Here is a 15983-nt window from a genome sequence, read left to right as displayed (position 1 = left end):
CGCTCTAGCATACGTATTTAAAAGAAATAAAAAAATGTTAACTTAATTAAACTACTTTATATTTACCAGGATTTAGAAATTACTATAAATTATTTACTTTTTATATTTACATAATTAATCAGTTTAACTCGCCACAAATGCTGAAAGAACGGACCTACAAATCTGGAAAACCGTGACCACAGGTAATAATAATCATAGCATCATTTCTGCTATAAAAACTATACACCTCGTCGATACTCCAGTTGCTTTGTGTTCTCCAGCAAAATCTGCCAGCCAACAAAGAAACAGGATTTAAGCAGTGAAATTAATGTAAAACTTGTTTGGACTCCTCTTAGTATAATCACAAAAGTGTCAGCAGGTTCTTACTTCTCGAATGTAGTTTGCTATTGCTTTGCATCCTTCGATTGCCAGTTGCATAACATTTTCCAAAATGTCAATTGGTAGTTTAGAATCCATCTATAGACAGTAACAACAGAAATTAGTGCAAATAAAATTAAACTAGGAGCTTTTCCATTCTAAACTACGGAATATGGCAGGGAGTGAACGAATGAAATAAGCTGGATGAGAAAAGAAAAGCATTGCATGCTTTTCATAATAATGATAGTAGTAAATTTCTGATTAAAACTTTGAAGGTTCACAATCTCAACCAGCCTTTACATAGTGGCACGTGTTCGAAACAAATTTAACTCCATAATATCAATCTAAGAATGGGAGCAATAAACTGACTGATAAACTGTCATTGGAAAAAATCTATGCCAGCCCCACCAAATGAAGTTACCCTCCCTCTCTGTTTTGTGGACCATACATGAATTTCATCCTATAATAAGGTGGCGGAAAGAATATATCAACTATATTTCTTCAGTCAAAATTTAAAGTATCAACAAAAGATCTGCAACTAAAAAAGTAAAAGATGCTGAACTGGAATTCCAAATAAAGAGTTACCAAGTATGATACTAGTGAAAATTAAGTTACACTTGATCAAACATTAACTCAGACTAAAAAGAAGATTTGTCATGACATAACTCCATCAAAGGGTACAACAGCAAATCACTCTATCAGGAACCTTCGTAAGAAGTATCTGTTGATTAAAAAACAACTGATATTTGAAAAAAGATTCATGTGTACAGCAAACTATTAAGTTGTTAAATCTGAGGCGAGCTTAGATAAGCTTCTTTTGGGGATTTCCGAACATGCACCTATTCCCTCGAGTAATCAAGGGTTAAAACTCTACTGTTCTCTCCAAAATCTCTAATAACAAGAACAGTTTTTGAAGGAAGAGGAATTACAGCTTCAACACCACCAGACTCTTTACTACGTGAGTACCAATGACTGAGAGAGCAATAAAAAGTTTTCCTTTCTTTTGAACTAATTTACCTGGTTGACTACACAATATATACAGAGAAAATAACAAGACATGAATTAACCTGAAGCAGTGTTACTTTATCCAACTTTGGCAGAATTCCTAGGGTTACATCAGGACCTCCAGCACTGTCTTCTACATAGTTCAAATCTGTACACATTCAGAAACCTTTAATAATTAGGGCAGCCCGTGCATCAGAAGTAGACAGAAACAAAACAGACATACCACACTTGTATTTAGCCAGTTCAAATTTAGAGTAAAAACAGATATATACCAAGCAGACTTGTGCTGTTAAGGTATCCGGCACTGCAGGATGTTACAAGATCACGCATAGGGATCCCAGCATCGGCAAGGGCCAAAGTTGCAGCATTTATACAAGCAGATCTAGTTCCTATAAAAGACATGTCAACATCACCCAAAATTAATGTACATATTAAATGAGTAAAGAGAGAAAATAAAATGGCAATGACAGAAGAGAATCACAAGATCCCATTATCAAGTCTTAGTTACCTCCATCTGCTTGGAGAACTTGGACATATATATCTATCTGCAAATTTAATAAGTAAAACATTAGGGAGGACTAGGGGAAAGCAAAGCATATGACAAAATAAGTTCTTAATGTGTAATAAAACCTGAGATCGAGGCAATAGATGTGTCAATATAGATGCTTCCATGGTTTGCCGAATAACCAGGGAAATTTCAGTTGATCTCCTGTAGAATGAGAACTTCAAATCACGTAGTAAAAATAAGAAGTGATCCTATTATCCTTCTGTAAGAGAACCTTACAATGAGAACCATATTAAAACTATGAAGGAAAAGCAAAACAGGATAACATTTATATCTGCAAACATTGATGGTTAAGCCATTCAAAACTATTCAGTGAGTTTTGGCCAAAGATTACTCAAAAAAGTCAAAGCTTGCAAAAAAGATTAAAAATGAGAAAAGGCAGTAAAAGGGTGCATGGGGTTAAGCTTTTCATTGTTTTATGATACATAACCCATTGCTGAGCCTGTAGTCAGCTATATCAAAGGCATGGAGCAGCCAGCCCCAAAAACACTACAATACGTTAGTGGATAGCAAGATAGTTGTTACATAGAAAATTATGAATGCAAGATTAAAAAAAAAAATTATACTGTATCACATGAACAAATGCAATATATATATATATATATATATATATATATATATATATATATTACTAATTAATAATCAAAATTTATACTCTAAAAGTCTAAACATGCATTACTACCATTGCTATTAAATTCTTACCTCAGTAAAAAGATCAAAAAGTCCAATTTACAAATTATAAGGCACTCTTAAGATAGATTCTACTAATGCAACATTCATTATCATCCTAGTAGTCTATGCTCCAATACCATTTTGATAAGTATAAAACTACGAATATATAAAAAATAAGTGAAAGGTAAAAAAGAATAGGAAGTTAAACAAAAGCAAGTAAATGAGCAAAACCTGTCACCCTTTGATTTCCTCATGCGATCTCCAGTGCTAAAATTAGCCATGCTGTACTCACACCGAACCTATAGACATACATTGCACATAAGCAACAATTAAGTTTTTGTTACAATTCATATAAATACAGACAACATAACTTAGAAAAAAAAAACTACCAGAGCATGGTTGGTTATTTGGCTTCTATTTTGCACCTGAAATGCAGAGAAGTTACTAAAGAAAAACAGCAAATCATCTAAAGCTCAACTACAACATCAAAGTTTTTTAAATGTCTAAACCAACTAACACTGAAAAAGGATAGTTAACAATCCTTAAATTACATAGACAAATTTTCATTAGCAAGGTAAATAATTAAACAGTACCTCTCTAGGGCCATAGACGGCAGCAATAACTTTTGTATTACCCATCTCAAACATGGCAGAACTGTTTTCAAAATAAAAAAACTTTATGGTCAAATGCTTCAAATGATATCACAACTTAATTTTCTAAAAAGCTAAAATTCATTTACCCATCTGCTTTGGATACAGCACCAATTTCTGCACGAATTTGTCGCATCTACAATATACCATAAAGAGAGGAGAAAAAGTTAAAGGCAAAAGATCAGTAGAGAAAGAAATATAAAATCATAGATTTAGATCCTCTGCAGTGAAGGAATAACACTTTAGAGGATAAACTGCAGTAATAGTCATTGAGATTTTAATAACTTCATAGTTTCTTATACATGTACATATATTTTATCGCACTCTTAAATACTAAATTTTTAATAAATAGTAATAACTTCACCTTATCCTCTAAAGTGCATCTCCTCATTTTAAATAGTCGAATCCCAAAATCATGTCCAAATCATAGCTGTTAAATAGGACTGAATTCCATAGGCCAAACCTTAAAATGCTGCTTTCAATTAACTCATTTTGTCATAGGACCAAGTTCATATATCTCACTAAAAAAGGTTGGTTAGACATCCTTAGGGTTAGAACCCTCCATTTTCTTACTTTTATCATTTGGCAAACTACAACATTTGTAGCTTTTAAGTGATAGGTTTTAATGTTTATCAAAACTAAGGTTATTGACTGCTTCTAATCTGTTTATATGTTTTTTTGCAGTTCAAAATGTGACCTTACACATTTCCATTACCCATGGCATGGCTCATCTATGTATAACCCATATGCAGAACTATCTACAGATCTTATATATACTAATTAACATAAAGCTTCAGTAATTCATGACTATGTAAGAATTCATGTAGGATATTATTATTTATTAATACTCCGCATTTCATACGCTTCATGAGTATTCTTGAAAGATCTAAAGGAACCTTTTTTGGAATGAATATTAAGTGAAGAAAAAAGGAGGAAAAAAAAAGCCCAAGAAAAAAATAATAGCTGTACCTCCATGGGTCTGCGACCATCCAGTCGAAGTCCTTCTGGGCTGACGTATTCCATCCTCAGGTCAATCTATGGCAGAGACAAAAAGGAGACAAAGATGAGACATAAGCAGCTGGATTTTGTTTTATTTTGCTTTATATTCTTGGCTTCCAAAAAAAGAATGATATTTTCTACTAAAGTTATTGAAACAAAATGGTGAGATTTTGCAGAATCTGTGTAAGGACTTGGATTTGAGTCAGCAAAAAGGGGATGACAAGTGGAAAAGATGAGAGGTTGAGTACTTTAAAATAAAATTACATTAGTTTTGAAACATTGATTTTTAACTCATTCCTCTTGTCTGAGAAACCATTCCTCTTCCTGCAAGCTCTCTCCTCCCCCTATATCTTCTCCCTTTCCCTTCTTCACACTGAACCATTAAATTCTCGATTAGGTGCTGCCCCAACGATCACAAAGTAGCGGGTCTTGCTCTTAGTCGATCAATTTCTCTAATCAGAACCGGTAAGAAAACCCCCTTTCTCATGTGCCCTAGGGTTGTAAGCATGTGATTGAACTTGTTGCATGCAACCCATTTCGTTTTCTTCCGTAATCTAGCTTCTATTGGGTTCTAAGATTCGTTTTCTATTATCAATTGATGATTTATAGGTGATTCTAACATTTTGAGAGTGCAAGCAAGTGGTCTAGGGTTCCTACTTGAGCTTGGTTGTCTACACTAGAGGTAAGGGGAGCTAGTTCTACTTTTGATTTTACTGTGTGGAGTGAATGCATGATAAAATTTGTAGTGGTTTGTGGTGGAAGCATGAACTTGGTTCTAGCTAGACTTGAAATGCATGTATGGAAGTGTGTGTTATGTGTATTTGGTGATTGATGTCTATAAACTGTTTGGAATGACTTAGAATGATGGAATTGTGTATGTTGGAACTGTTTTAGCGTGAAAATTCTGTGGTAGTGCTGTTAGAAAGGAAATAAAGTGTCTTTAGGGTCAATTTTAGGCCATTTTAGAGGAAGTGAGGTAGGGATTTTGAGTAAATGAAGGCTGCAGTGTTCCTGGACTGTTTGGGCAGCCTAGACAAGTCCATTGTGACTTGTTAGAAACATAAGAGTGGTCGGAAACATGTTCCAAGTAGTAGAATCAAATTTGGGTCCCTAAGTTGTTGAAGTTAGTGTTTTGGAGCTGAAAGTGAACTTTAATCACTTAAAAATGGTAGTAGGAATGCTTAGAATCAGTTGGACAAGTTTAATTAAGTCTAAAACGATAATTAAGAGTCTAAGAAGTTGAGAAAAGTGGTTAGAAATGGTCAAAGGGAGGTTCTGTTACCATTATGCAGAATTCTGCATAATTCTGCAGAATTCTGCAGAATGGTCAAAGGGACGTGTCTAGAGTCTTAACATGATAGGATGCTTGTCTTGATGAGTTTTATGAAATGAATGCTTATGTTTATGATGACTAAGGTGTTTATATGTGTATGGATATTCTGGTAACTGCTAGATTGATTGAAAATGAATTGTATGTGTTGCATGTGTTTGCCTTTCCCCTTGCGATGATCATCCAATCCTTTGGATGTGAGCAGTAGGTGATGATGTACCTTTGGAGCAAGCTTTGGAAGTTGAGGAAAACCCAGCCCCTAGTGCTTAGGATTTCTACTAGCTAAACAACTCTTTATTTTGAAAGACTTCTAGCCTTCATTTTAGCATGATCTGTGTTTTGGAGAATTATGAACTTGTACTTAAGTTTTAAAGTTTCCCAGCCAGACTTGGATAACTGTACTCCTTAATTCTATCTATTGTGTACTCTTAACTGCTTTCTATTATTATAATCGCTGCATTCTACATATATACATTGTTATATATTTTGGGATGTCAGCATGTGACACCCGGGCACTGATGAGAGTGCGAGGAGTGACGCCGGTGCAGGTAGCATGGTGCAGGGGGCACAGACAAGGAGCGGCTCCTGGCAAGGCTTCCGGTGGAAGGGGTACATGGATGAATCGAACATACACCGGAATGAGAGGGATCTGGAGACTATATAGGTATGGGACTATACCATTGAAGGATAGCTTAAAGGAATTGATTTGACTACTCATATCACCAAATGCATTTGCTTTTCGGTTGCCCGACTCATAAGAACTCCATGGTTAAGCGTGCTTAGCCTAGAGTAATTCTAGGATGGGTGACCTTCTGGGAAGTTTTCCCGGAAAGTGTGCGAGTGAGGACAAAGCACACTAGAAAGCCTAGTGGTGATCTGTGGGGGCAGTCGACGGTCCCTGTGACGTTACAATCTACCGAACAAACTCCAGTTGCTCCCTAAAGATTAGGATGTAAACAAGGTTACAAAAAATCAAGCAATCTGAACTTTGAAATAATATTGCAGAAATAAATATTAGAAATCAGCAAACAACAAAATAACAACGCATTTGAAGAAAATAAATCTGGTCGTGTCCCTACCCTTTTAAACATTTAAGTTTGCTCTTAATCTTACTGTTATTATTTTTATTTTATTCTAGCACTCCCCGAAGAAAAAAAATAGGACCTATTAAACCTATTTAGTGACCTATTTAAACACCGAACAGCGGAACCCTGCCTAGACTAGGCTCGTTTGCAGTGCGCGGACCAACTTCCGTTCTCGCCGTCGCCACACAGAGCGTAACAGCCACCGGCAAATCTCGCCGTCAGTCAGGTACTTTTCCTTTTCTCTCTCTCTGGTCATCAAAGTTCAAACCCTTTCAATGTTTGCGTTGTCATGTGTAGTGCCTTGCAGTGTCACCACTCACCACCCAATCCCTATTTTCTGTTAAACTCGTAAAAGTTGCTATGCTTTTCTAATTTAATCAATTCAACATTTACAACCAAGAAAAATGGAGTTTACGACAGCTTTGTATAAGCTTCAAACATTGAACATCTTGATAACCAATTACTCCTATACTATATCGTTCTCTCAATCAAACTTATAACCCTTCCTTGCCCTTTGTATCGATCTCACAAAAACTCTTCTTAAAAATCCTACATCTTGAACTTGCATACCACTCAACCATAAAATTGATCTATAGCATAACCGAGTCACTAAAATCATTGCTCTGTGTTGTTAGTTTATTAAGTGGGAAGGGAACACTGTCCTTCTCATATATAATTGACCCAAATCTTTCTTCTGTAACTATTAAACTAAAAGCCTGCTCATTCTCCTTTAGAAATTTGTTGAAATTCGGGGAGTGCTAGAATAAAATAAAAATAATAACAGTATGCAGATTGAATTTGCTTCGAGAACCACCCCTTTACAATATCTTTCTGTCCGTGGTGTACTTTCCTCTTTTTCTTTGCTTGCAGTAAGATTAAGAGCAAACTTAAATGTTTAAAAGGGTAGGGACACGACTAGATTTATTTTCTTCAAATGCGTTGTTATTTTGTTGTTTGCTTATTTCTAATATTTATTTCTGCAATATTATTTACCTAGTGCCCCACTTATTGGGTAAATGTTTGTTGTTGTCTATATGATATTCATTCAAAGTTCAGATTGCTTGATTTTTTGTAACCTTGTTTTCATCCTAATCTTTACAGAGCAACTGGAGTTTGTTCGGTATGTTTTCAATTGAGCAGTGTTATTAATTCGAACTGCTCTCTCACTCATCTCACTGCATGACCCACAAACTACTTGAGCCAACACAAACTTTTAAATGGCTCAGATTCATCAAAATCTCACCATTTTGTTTTAATAACTTTAGTAGAAAATATCATTTTTTTTGGAAGCCAAGAATATAAAGCAAATAAAAACAAAATCCAGCTGCTTATGTCTCATCTTTGTCTCCCTTTTGTCTCTGCCATAGATTGACTTGAGGATGGAATACGTCAGGCCAGAAGGACTTCGACTGGATGGTCGCAGACCCATGGAGGTACAGCTATTATTTTTTTCTTGGGCTTTTTTTTTCCTCCTTTTTTCTTCACTTAATATTCATTCCAAAAAAGGCTCCTTTAGATCTTTCAAGAATACTCATGAAGCGTATGAAATGCGGAGTATTAATAAATAATAATATTCTACATGAATTCTTACATAGTCATGAATTACTGAAGCTTTATGTTAATTAGTATATATAAGATCTGCAGATAATTCTGCATATGGGTTATACATAGATGAGCCATGCCATGGGTAATGGAAATGTGTAAGGGCACATTTTGAACTGCGAAAAAGCATATAAACAGATTAGAAGCAGTCAATAACCTTAGTTCTGATAAACATTAAAACCTACCATGATGGACGAACGCCCGAGGAGAGGTTGATTGAAGCTGCGCGAATACAAACCGGACCTCCTCGAAGCTTCTCCGACGAAGAATACACAACGGAAAATGACAAAAACAGAGGGTTAAACTCGATAGAAACCCTAGAAATGGAAGGAAACCCAATATGAACCGATTAATCGGTTCAAAATGAAGATTGAACGGTGGAAAAGGTTTGGAACGAATCAAAAGTAATTTTAATCGGCTAAAATCAGAGAAAATGATGAAGGATGAAGAAACCCTAGACAAATGTGCAGATGATTTGGTGACAGTGAAAGAAAGATGAAGAAACTTGTGAATCTGATACTTACGGAGGAGAAGAGATGGATTTGTGATGAAGAATGGCTGGCGACGAGGAAACTCTTGAGTGGAAGAACGAGATGTGGTTCTGCGAGATGGAGAAAAAGCTCTCACGAAAGAGAGAATGTGGCTGTGCGTGTCTGATGATGTGTGAGAAGAAAAGCAAATGATGTGGAACGAGGGAGCGGACGCGTGGCTGAAGAAGGAATTGAAAAACGCTGACGCATGCGAGGTGGCAGCGAAGGAGAGGTGGCGTGGAGGAATGAGTAGCACCGTGGAATTTTGGAGAAATGGAAAAATAGAGTGTGCTTGGAAGGTGGCGAGAGGAAGTCTTTGGACTCTCTAGCCTATGACTTTTAAGAGAGAATTATTCTGATTTCAGAAATATAATTCTCATTCAGTTCAAAAGTGACAATACAATAGAGGAGCTGGGTATTTATAGTAACCCATGCTCCTTAAGAGCTAAACTATAAAAAGTAAAAAAATACAAAAAGAGGACTACGTCAAGTACGATTCCATCATATCACTTAAAAGCTACAAATGTTGTAGTTTGCCAAATGATAAAAGTAAGAAAATGGAGGGTTCTAACCCTAAGGATGTCTAACCAACCTTTTTTAGTGAGATATATGAACTTGGTCCTATGACAAAATGAGCTAATTGAAAGCAGCATTTTAAGGTCTGGCCTATGGAATTCAGTCCTATTTAACAGCTGTGATTTGGACATGATTTTGGGATTCGACTATTTAAAATGAGGAGATGCACTTTAGAGGATAAGGTGAAGTTATTACTATTTATTAAAAATTTAGTATTTAAGAGTGTGATAAAATATATGTACATGTATAAGAAACTATGAAGTTATTAAAATCTCAATGACTATCACTGCAGTTTATCCTCTAAAGTGTTATTCCTTCACTGCAGAGGATCTAAATCTATGATTTTATATTTCTTTCTCTACTGATCTTTTGCCTTTAACTTTTTCTCCTCTCTTTATGGTATATTGTAGATGCGACAAATTGGTGCAGAAATTGGTGCTGTATCCAAAGCAGATGGGTAAATGAATTTTAGCTTTTTAGAAAATTAAGTTGTGATATCATTTGAAGCATTTGACCATAAAGTTTTTTTATTTTGAAAACAGTTCTGCCATGTTTGAGATGGGTAATACAAAAGTTATTACTGCCGTCTATGGCCCTAGAGAGGTACTGTTTAATTATTTACCTTGCTAATGAAAATTTGTCTATGTAATTTAAGGATTGTTAACTATCCTTTTTCAGTGTTAGTTGGTTTAGACATTTAAAAAACTTTGATGTTGTAGTTGAGCTTTAGATGATTTGCTATTTTTCTTTAGTAACTTCTCTGCATTTCAGGTGCAAAATAGAAGCCAAATAACCAACCATGCTCTGGTAGTTTTTTTTTTTCTAAGTTATGTTGTCTGTATTTATATGAATTGTAACAAAAACTTAATTGTTGCTTATGTGCAATGTATGTCTATAGGTTCGGTGTGAGTACAGCATGGCTAATTTTAGCACTGGAGATCGCATGAGGAAATCAAAGGGTGACAGGTTTTGCTCATTTACTTGCTTTTGTTTAACTTCCTATTCTTTTTGACCTTTCACTTATTTTTTATATATTCGTAGTTTTATACTTATCAAAATGGTATTGGAGCATAGACTACTGGGATGATAGTGAATGTTGCATTAGTAGAATCTATCTTAAGAGTGCCTTGTAATTTGTAAATTGGACTTTTTGATCTTTTTACTGAGGTAAGAATTTAATAGCAATGGTGGTAATGCATGTTTAGACTTTTAGAGTATAAATTTTGATTATTAATTAGTAATATATATATTATTAATTAGTAATATATATATATATATATATATATATTGCATTTGTTCATGTGATACAGTATAATTTTTTTTTAATCTTGCATTCATAATTTTCTATGTAACAACTATCTTGCTATCCACTAACGTATTGTAGTGTTTTTGGGGCTGGCTGCTCCATGCCTTTGATATAGCTGACTACAGGCTCAACAATGGGTTATGTATCATAAAACAATGAAAAGCTTAACCCCATGCACCCTTTTACTGCCTTTTCTCATTTTTAATCTTTTTTGCAAGCTTTGACTTTTTGAGTAATCTTTGGCCAAAACTCACTGAATAGTTTTGAATGGCTTAACCATCAATGTTTGCAGATATAAATGTTATCCTGTTTTGCTTTTCCTTCATAGTTTTAATATGGTTCTCATTGTAAGGTTCTCTTACAGAAGGATAATAGGATCACTTCTTATTTTTTACTACGTGATTTGAAGTTCTCATTCTACAGGAGATCAACTGAAATTTCCCTGGTTATTCGGCAAACCATGGAAGCATCTATATTGACACATCTATTGCCTCGATCTCAGGTTTTATCCCCATCTCTTTGAGAGCACGTCTTAATTTTCGAGGACGAAAATTTTTGTAGTTGGGGGGAATGTCAGGCCTCAGAAAAAAAAAAAAAAAACGTGGCAGTCTGAGAGCGCGCCACCTCAGCGACACACGTGGAGACAGCAGCGTCTGTCGGATGCCAGGGTGTGAACGTGCGTCCGATGGTAGTGGAAAACACGTGGCAACCTCAGAGTGGACGACCGTCCAGCATGGCCGACAGGAGCGTGGTGGAGTGCCCTGGCAGCATGGGAATGTGTCTGCCAAAGTGGGAACGTGCGCTGGCTGCCAGACTGGACGTGCGCTGGAAAGGGGGTGGGAACAAATCTGAGATCTGAATTTATTCCCCACTCCCACTGCACGCCCCCTCTTTCCTTCATTTCTGAGAAATTCTTTCTCTCCTCCTTCTCTCTAAACTCTCTGCACCCTCTCTCTAAGACACACCACCGTTTCATCCCCTCCAATTCTGTATTCCAGCACCGTAGAAGGACGCTCGGCGTCAAGGACTTCCAGAGAAGAACGTTCGGTTAGTGAAGCTGTGTGGATAACAAGCGTTGGCGGTAGGAGAAATTGTAGTGGAGAATTGTAATTTGCGCATCTGTGGACGTTCGTTCATTTTCCAAGTAAGGGAAGCTTATTTGATTTAATTCATGTGGTGTGCCTTGTATGAGCGTTCGTTAATTTACTGCATGAAATTAATGCATGATGTATGATACGTATGAAATGTTTGAACGATCGTTATTTGCTGGATGAGTATAATGCATGATGTTAATGTGCTTGAGATGCATGAACGTTCGCTAATTTGGTGAAATGAAATATATGAATTTACATGATATGAGTCGTATTAACTGTGAAAGTTAATGATGATATGAACTGGAATGAGAATGGATTGTAAGAGAATTTCCCATAAATATGTACGTTCCTACTGCACGGTCATTGACCGTTCGGTTTTCCAGTAAGTAACAGTGAAATGTTGATTCTCTCATTTAAATAGTAATCTAGTGGAGGACGAGCGTCCTCGTGTCAAAATACTCTGATTGAGCGTTCGTCCTTTAGGGTGCTCGGTTTTTATGATGAGCGCTCGTCCTAATTGGTGTTCGGTCTGATACCGAACGCTCGCTCAAAATGGCGCTCGGTTTTGAACTGAGCGTTCGTCCAAAAGTGCTCCGAATTGAGCGTTCGTCCAAAAGTGCTCCGAATTGAAGTGAAGACCGAGCAGTAAGAGGTTCGGCTAGTAGTGTAGCAGTGTGCTATAATGGTTGTTCGATCACTTAGCTGTTTGCTTTTGGTTTGTACGACCGTTCGGTAATTTCCGTGTAAACCGTTCGGTCAAGTTTTAATTGTACGTTCGGCTGAAATTTGTAACTCTTGTGAGGACGTGCGGCTTTGCGCGTTCGTTCGTTATTGATGTAAGACTGTACTCAAGGACGTTTGTCCTTGAGCTTTCGTTCGTTCGATTTTATTTTTAGTAATAAAACTTTACTGTTTTATTATTAACTGTGATTTTCTAATTATATGGTTTATGACTGTATTTTTGGGATGTCACAACCTCCAACCGAATAAACGTGCTCAATCACGAAGTCATACATATTCTCAATAATATGTATAACTAGAATAAACGTGCTCAATCACGAAGTCATACATATTCTCAATAATATGTATAACTAATCCAATATTGGATCAAGGAAATAACCCACAATTCTCAATAATTGCTTCAAAATACTCCCACGGATTCATGCATTGCCGAACGTTATTTCCAACTCCGATACTATCTGAACGAACGTTCTGAAATCAATCCTCATAAAAGGCCGAACGCTGCCGATGAACACCAAACCTAACCGAGCTCCAAGGACGAACGCTCACAGACCAAGGACGTTCACAAATTAAAGGACGAACGTTTACAAATTCAAGGACGAACGTTTAAGATCCACACCGAACACTTAAAACCGAACGCTCACTTATATCCAAAAACCGAACGCTCATTATACCCAAAAACCGAGCGCTCACTTACACTCAAAAACCGAGCGCTCACTTACACTCAAAAACCGAACGCTCACTTATACTGCAAAACCGAACGGTCGTTAAACCCAAAAGCCGAACGCTAAGATCCATCACTTAGGCCGAACGCTAAACCATTGGACACTTTGGACGAGCGCATAATATCAGACATCTTCAAAGAACGAACGCTCTTTATAACCTATGGACGTTCGTCTTGAGACTAAGGCCGAACGTTCAAGATTACTCCACCAAAATACTAAGTTACGGACGAACGCTCATAATTCACTGTTTAAATACCACTTGGACGAGCGTCCCATATATTATGACGAACGAACGCGGACGTTCGTTCGGAACCGAACGCTCAACAATTTGGACGAACGTCCAATTTCACCAGAATTGGACGAACGTTCAGAAGTTGGCTGACCACTATTTGGTCGAGCACTGTTAGGACGAACGTCCAATTTTGACTCCCCAAAATTGGACGAACGCGCATTCTGCAGAAATTCTGCAGAATCGCACCAGAGTCCAGAAAGCCCAGAAAACCTCCATTTTCATTCCTTCTTCCCAGATTTTACCCAGTTTTGCATCAAACACTAATAACTCAAAAATCAAGGAAATAAATCAAGCTCCCCTTACCTCTTGAAGACTTCCTTGTAAGTTTTGGGATCAATCTCCTCCTAGACGTGCAGATCAAGATCTCCTAGCAACTTCAACAGCTCTCCACTTCCTCTCCCAGATCTTGGTGCAAGAACTCCACCCTCACAAGATGCTCAACCCAGATCCTCCTCTCAGTTCTTCTAAAATTGGTACTGCTTCCCTTGGGTGCTCTTGGACGGTTGAAAAAGGGAAGAAAGGATTTCCTTCCTCTGGGTTGTTCTCCCGTTGTGGCAAGCATACACCAAAGCACTAAGTTTTGGAATAAAGGAGAGGACTTCCGAAAGCATCCAGCAGCAGCGTGAAGAAAGCTTCACGGCCTTTACAAGAAATTATAGTTTGGAAGCAAAGAAGAGAAGTCCAACACACCAGCAGCTGCAACCGTGAATGAAGAAGAAGTACATGGCCATGGCATCCGAGAGTAGATGCCCCTACTGAGACCATTCCCCCCTCATTCTCCCATTCCTATCATTGCACTCCAATAATGCACTCCCAATAGTCAAAGAGGTGGGTGACCACCATGCCCCCACCATGTCCCCCACCATCCAAAATTTACGGGTCTTACAAAATTCATACAAGATAATTATAAACAATTAACAATAATAAAATATTACTGTAAATGGTCATATAAGAATACAATATTTGACAATCATAAAAATAATCCTAATATAAAAATTCATGGGGAAACAAGAAGTTGAATCTCTGGCAGAGCCGGTTAGACAACTTCTAATCCATCCAAAAATACAATATAATTAAATAACAAGAACAATAACATGTATGGGGAAATAAGAAGTTGAATCTGGCAGAGCCGGTTAGACAACTTCTAATCCTTCCAAAAATGCAATAAAATAAATAAGTAAAGCAATAAATAGTTTGGGGAAACAAGAAGTTGAATCTGGCAGAGCCGGTTAGACAACTTCTAATCCTTCCAAAATGCAATAAAATAAATAAGTAAAGAAATAAAACGTTTGGGGAAACAAGAAGTTGAATCTGGCAGAGCCGGTTAGACAACTTCTAATCCTTCCAAAATACGATAAAAATAAACAAGGAAAGCAATAAAATGTTTGGGGAAACAAGAAATTGAATCTGGCAGAGCCGGTTAGACAATTTCTAATCCTTCCAAAATACAAAAATAAACAACTAATAACATACAAATGGCATAACATAATCAATATCACGTTTTACAACTATCACACTTGGATATCAACACAAAAGCATACTCTCATTTAAATTCAAAATCATACAGAAACAAAATACTCCATATTCAAGATTTAAGATCAGACAAAAGCAAAATATAGCATATTCAAGACTCAAGATAATACAAAAGGAGATACTCAAGGTTAGCTCCCCTTACCTCTATTCCAGACTTAGTTTCCTCTTCTCAAACCGTTCTCCGGAAACTTCCAGAATTTCCCCTCTTCAACTAGAATTTCCTCCAACTCTCTTCTCTCACATTTTCTCTAGAATTTTGGTGCAAATCTTCAGCCTCCCCCCCTTGTGTAACATCCCAATAAATAGTAATTACCATTAATCAGAACTAATCACATTTACAGAAAATACAGTGCAGTCTTTAATATTTACAACAGCTGCTCAAAAATTAAAACTGAACGTACTACAATTACAGCGTTCAGAATCTATCAAAAATACAAAATCAAATCTGGATGAAACAGTTCTGCAAAACTATATACAGAACTTCCAAAATTCAGTACAGAAAGCCTAACAGCCACTACGGAACAAGCACTCTACTGCTCAGCTTTAACTTCAACTTCTACCAAGTTGGCATCCTCCAAATTTTCTTCTTCCAGCATTGTTTCCAGGGGTGCCTCACCATCTGCTCACATCCACAACGGATGATCATTGCATTAACAAGACGGACATACAGAAACAGGAGACAACACAAGGAAAACGCAAGGGTAAGCTTAGGTAATTTAATTCATACAATCAACATATTTTAACATACGCAATCAATCATACAGTTTATACAGCAATATACATATATTCAATCATGTCATAACTCATTCAAAATCTCATAATTGACGACTGTCCGGACTGTATGAAGCCATGTATCTACAGGCGTTCTTGCACCCGGGTGGTGTGGTAACTGGGATACACTCAACAGCTGCCACCCGAGGT

At 36.9% G+C, this 15983-nt stretch overlaps 2 protein-coding genes across 2 annotated transcripts; one reads left to right on the top strand and one right to left on the bottom strand.

Moving 5' to 3' along the window:
• Positions 1-218: 218 nt before the first annotated feature.
• Positions 219-14295, bottom strand: LOC148199021 (exosome complex component RRP41 homolog). The gene is made up of 11 exons (XM_088112012.1): positions 13833-14295; positions 3339-3385; positions 3193-3253; positions 2989-3024; positions 2831-2898; positions 1993-2071; positions 1871-1907; positions 1635-1751; positions 1425-1510; positions 367-456; positions 219-266 (listed from the first exon to the last, which is right to left on the bottom strand). Exons 2-11 carry the CDS (start codon positions 3383-3385, stop codon positions 219-221), a joined length of 669 nt encoding a protein of 222 aa, XP_087968138.1. The 5' UTR covers positions 13833-14295.
• Positions 9782-11200, top strand: LOC148199022 (exosome complex component RRP41 homolog). Its single transcript, XM_088112010.1, has 5 exons — positions 9782-9828; positions 9914-9974; positions 10143-10178; positions 10270-10337; positions 11101-11200. Exons 1-5 carry the CDS (start codon positions 9782-9784, stop codon positions 11198-11200), a joined length of 312 nt encoding a protein of 103 aa, XP_087968136.1.
• Positions 14296-15983: the final 1688 nt, after the last annotated feature.

The sequence above is a fragment of the Vigna umbellata genome, chromosome 4 (assembly GCF_029865625.1).
Source record: "Vigna umbellata cultivar VRB3 chromosome 4, Vumbellata_1.0, whole genome shotgun sequence".
Lineage (NCBI taxonomy): Eukaryota > Viridiplantae > Streptophyta > Magnoliopsida > Fabales > Fabaceae > Vigna > Vigna umbellata.
Note: the sequence above shows the minus strand (reverse complement) of the source record. Positions and strands in the feature narration are given on the sequence as shown.

Coding starts and splice junctions, on each gene's coding strand:
- LOC148199022 (XM_088112010.1), top strand. CDS start 9,782: ATGCGACAAATTGGTGCAGAAATTGGTGCTGTATCCAAAGCAGATGG. Junction 9,975..10,142: donor CCGTCTATGGCCCTAGAGAG/GTACTGTTTAAT, acceptor TCTGCATTTCAG/GTGCAAAATAGAAGCCAAAT. Junction 10,338..11,100: donor AGGAAATCAAAGGGTGACAG/GTTTTGCTCATT, acceptor CTCATTCTACAG/GAGATCAACTGAAATTTCCC.
- LOC148199021 (XM_088112012.1), bottom strand. CDS start 3,385: ATGCGACAAATTCGTGCAGAAATTGGTGCTGTATCCAAAGCAGATGG. Junction 2,072..2,830: donor AGGAAATCAAAGGGTGACAG/GTTTTGCTCATT, acceptor CTCATTCTACAG/GAGATCAACTGAAATTTCCC. Junction 1,511..1,634: donor TAACAGCACAAGTCTGCTTG/GTATATATCTGT, acceptor GAATGTGTACAG/ATTTGAACTATGTAGAAGAC.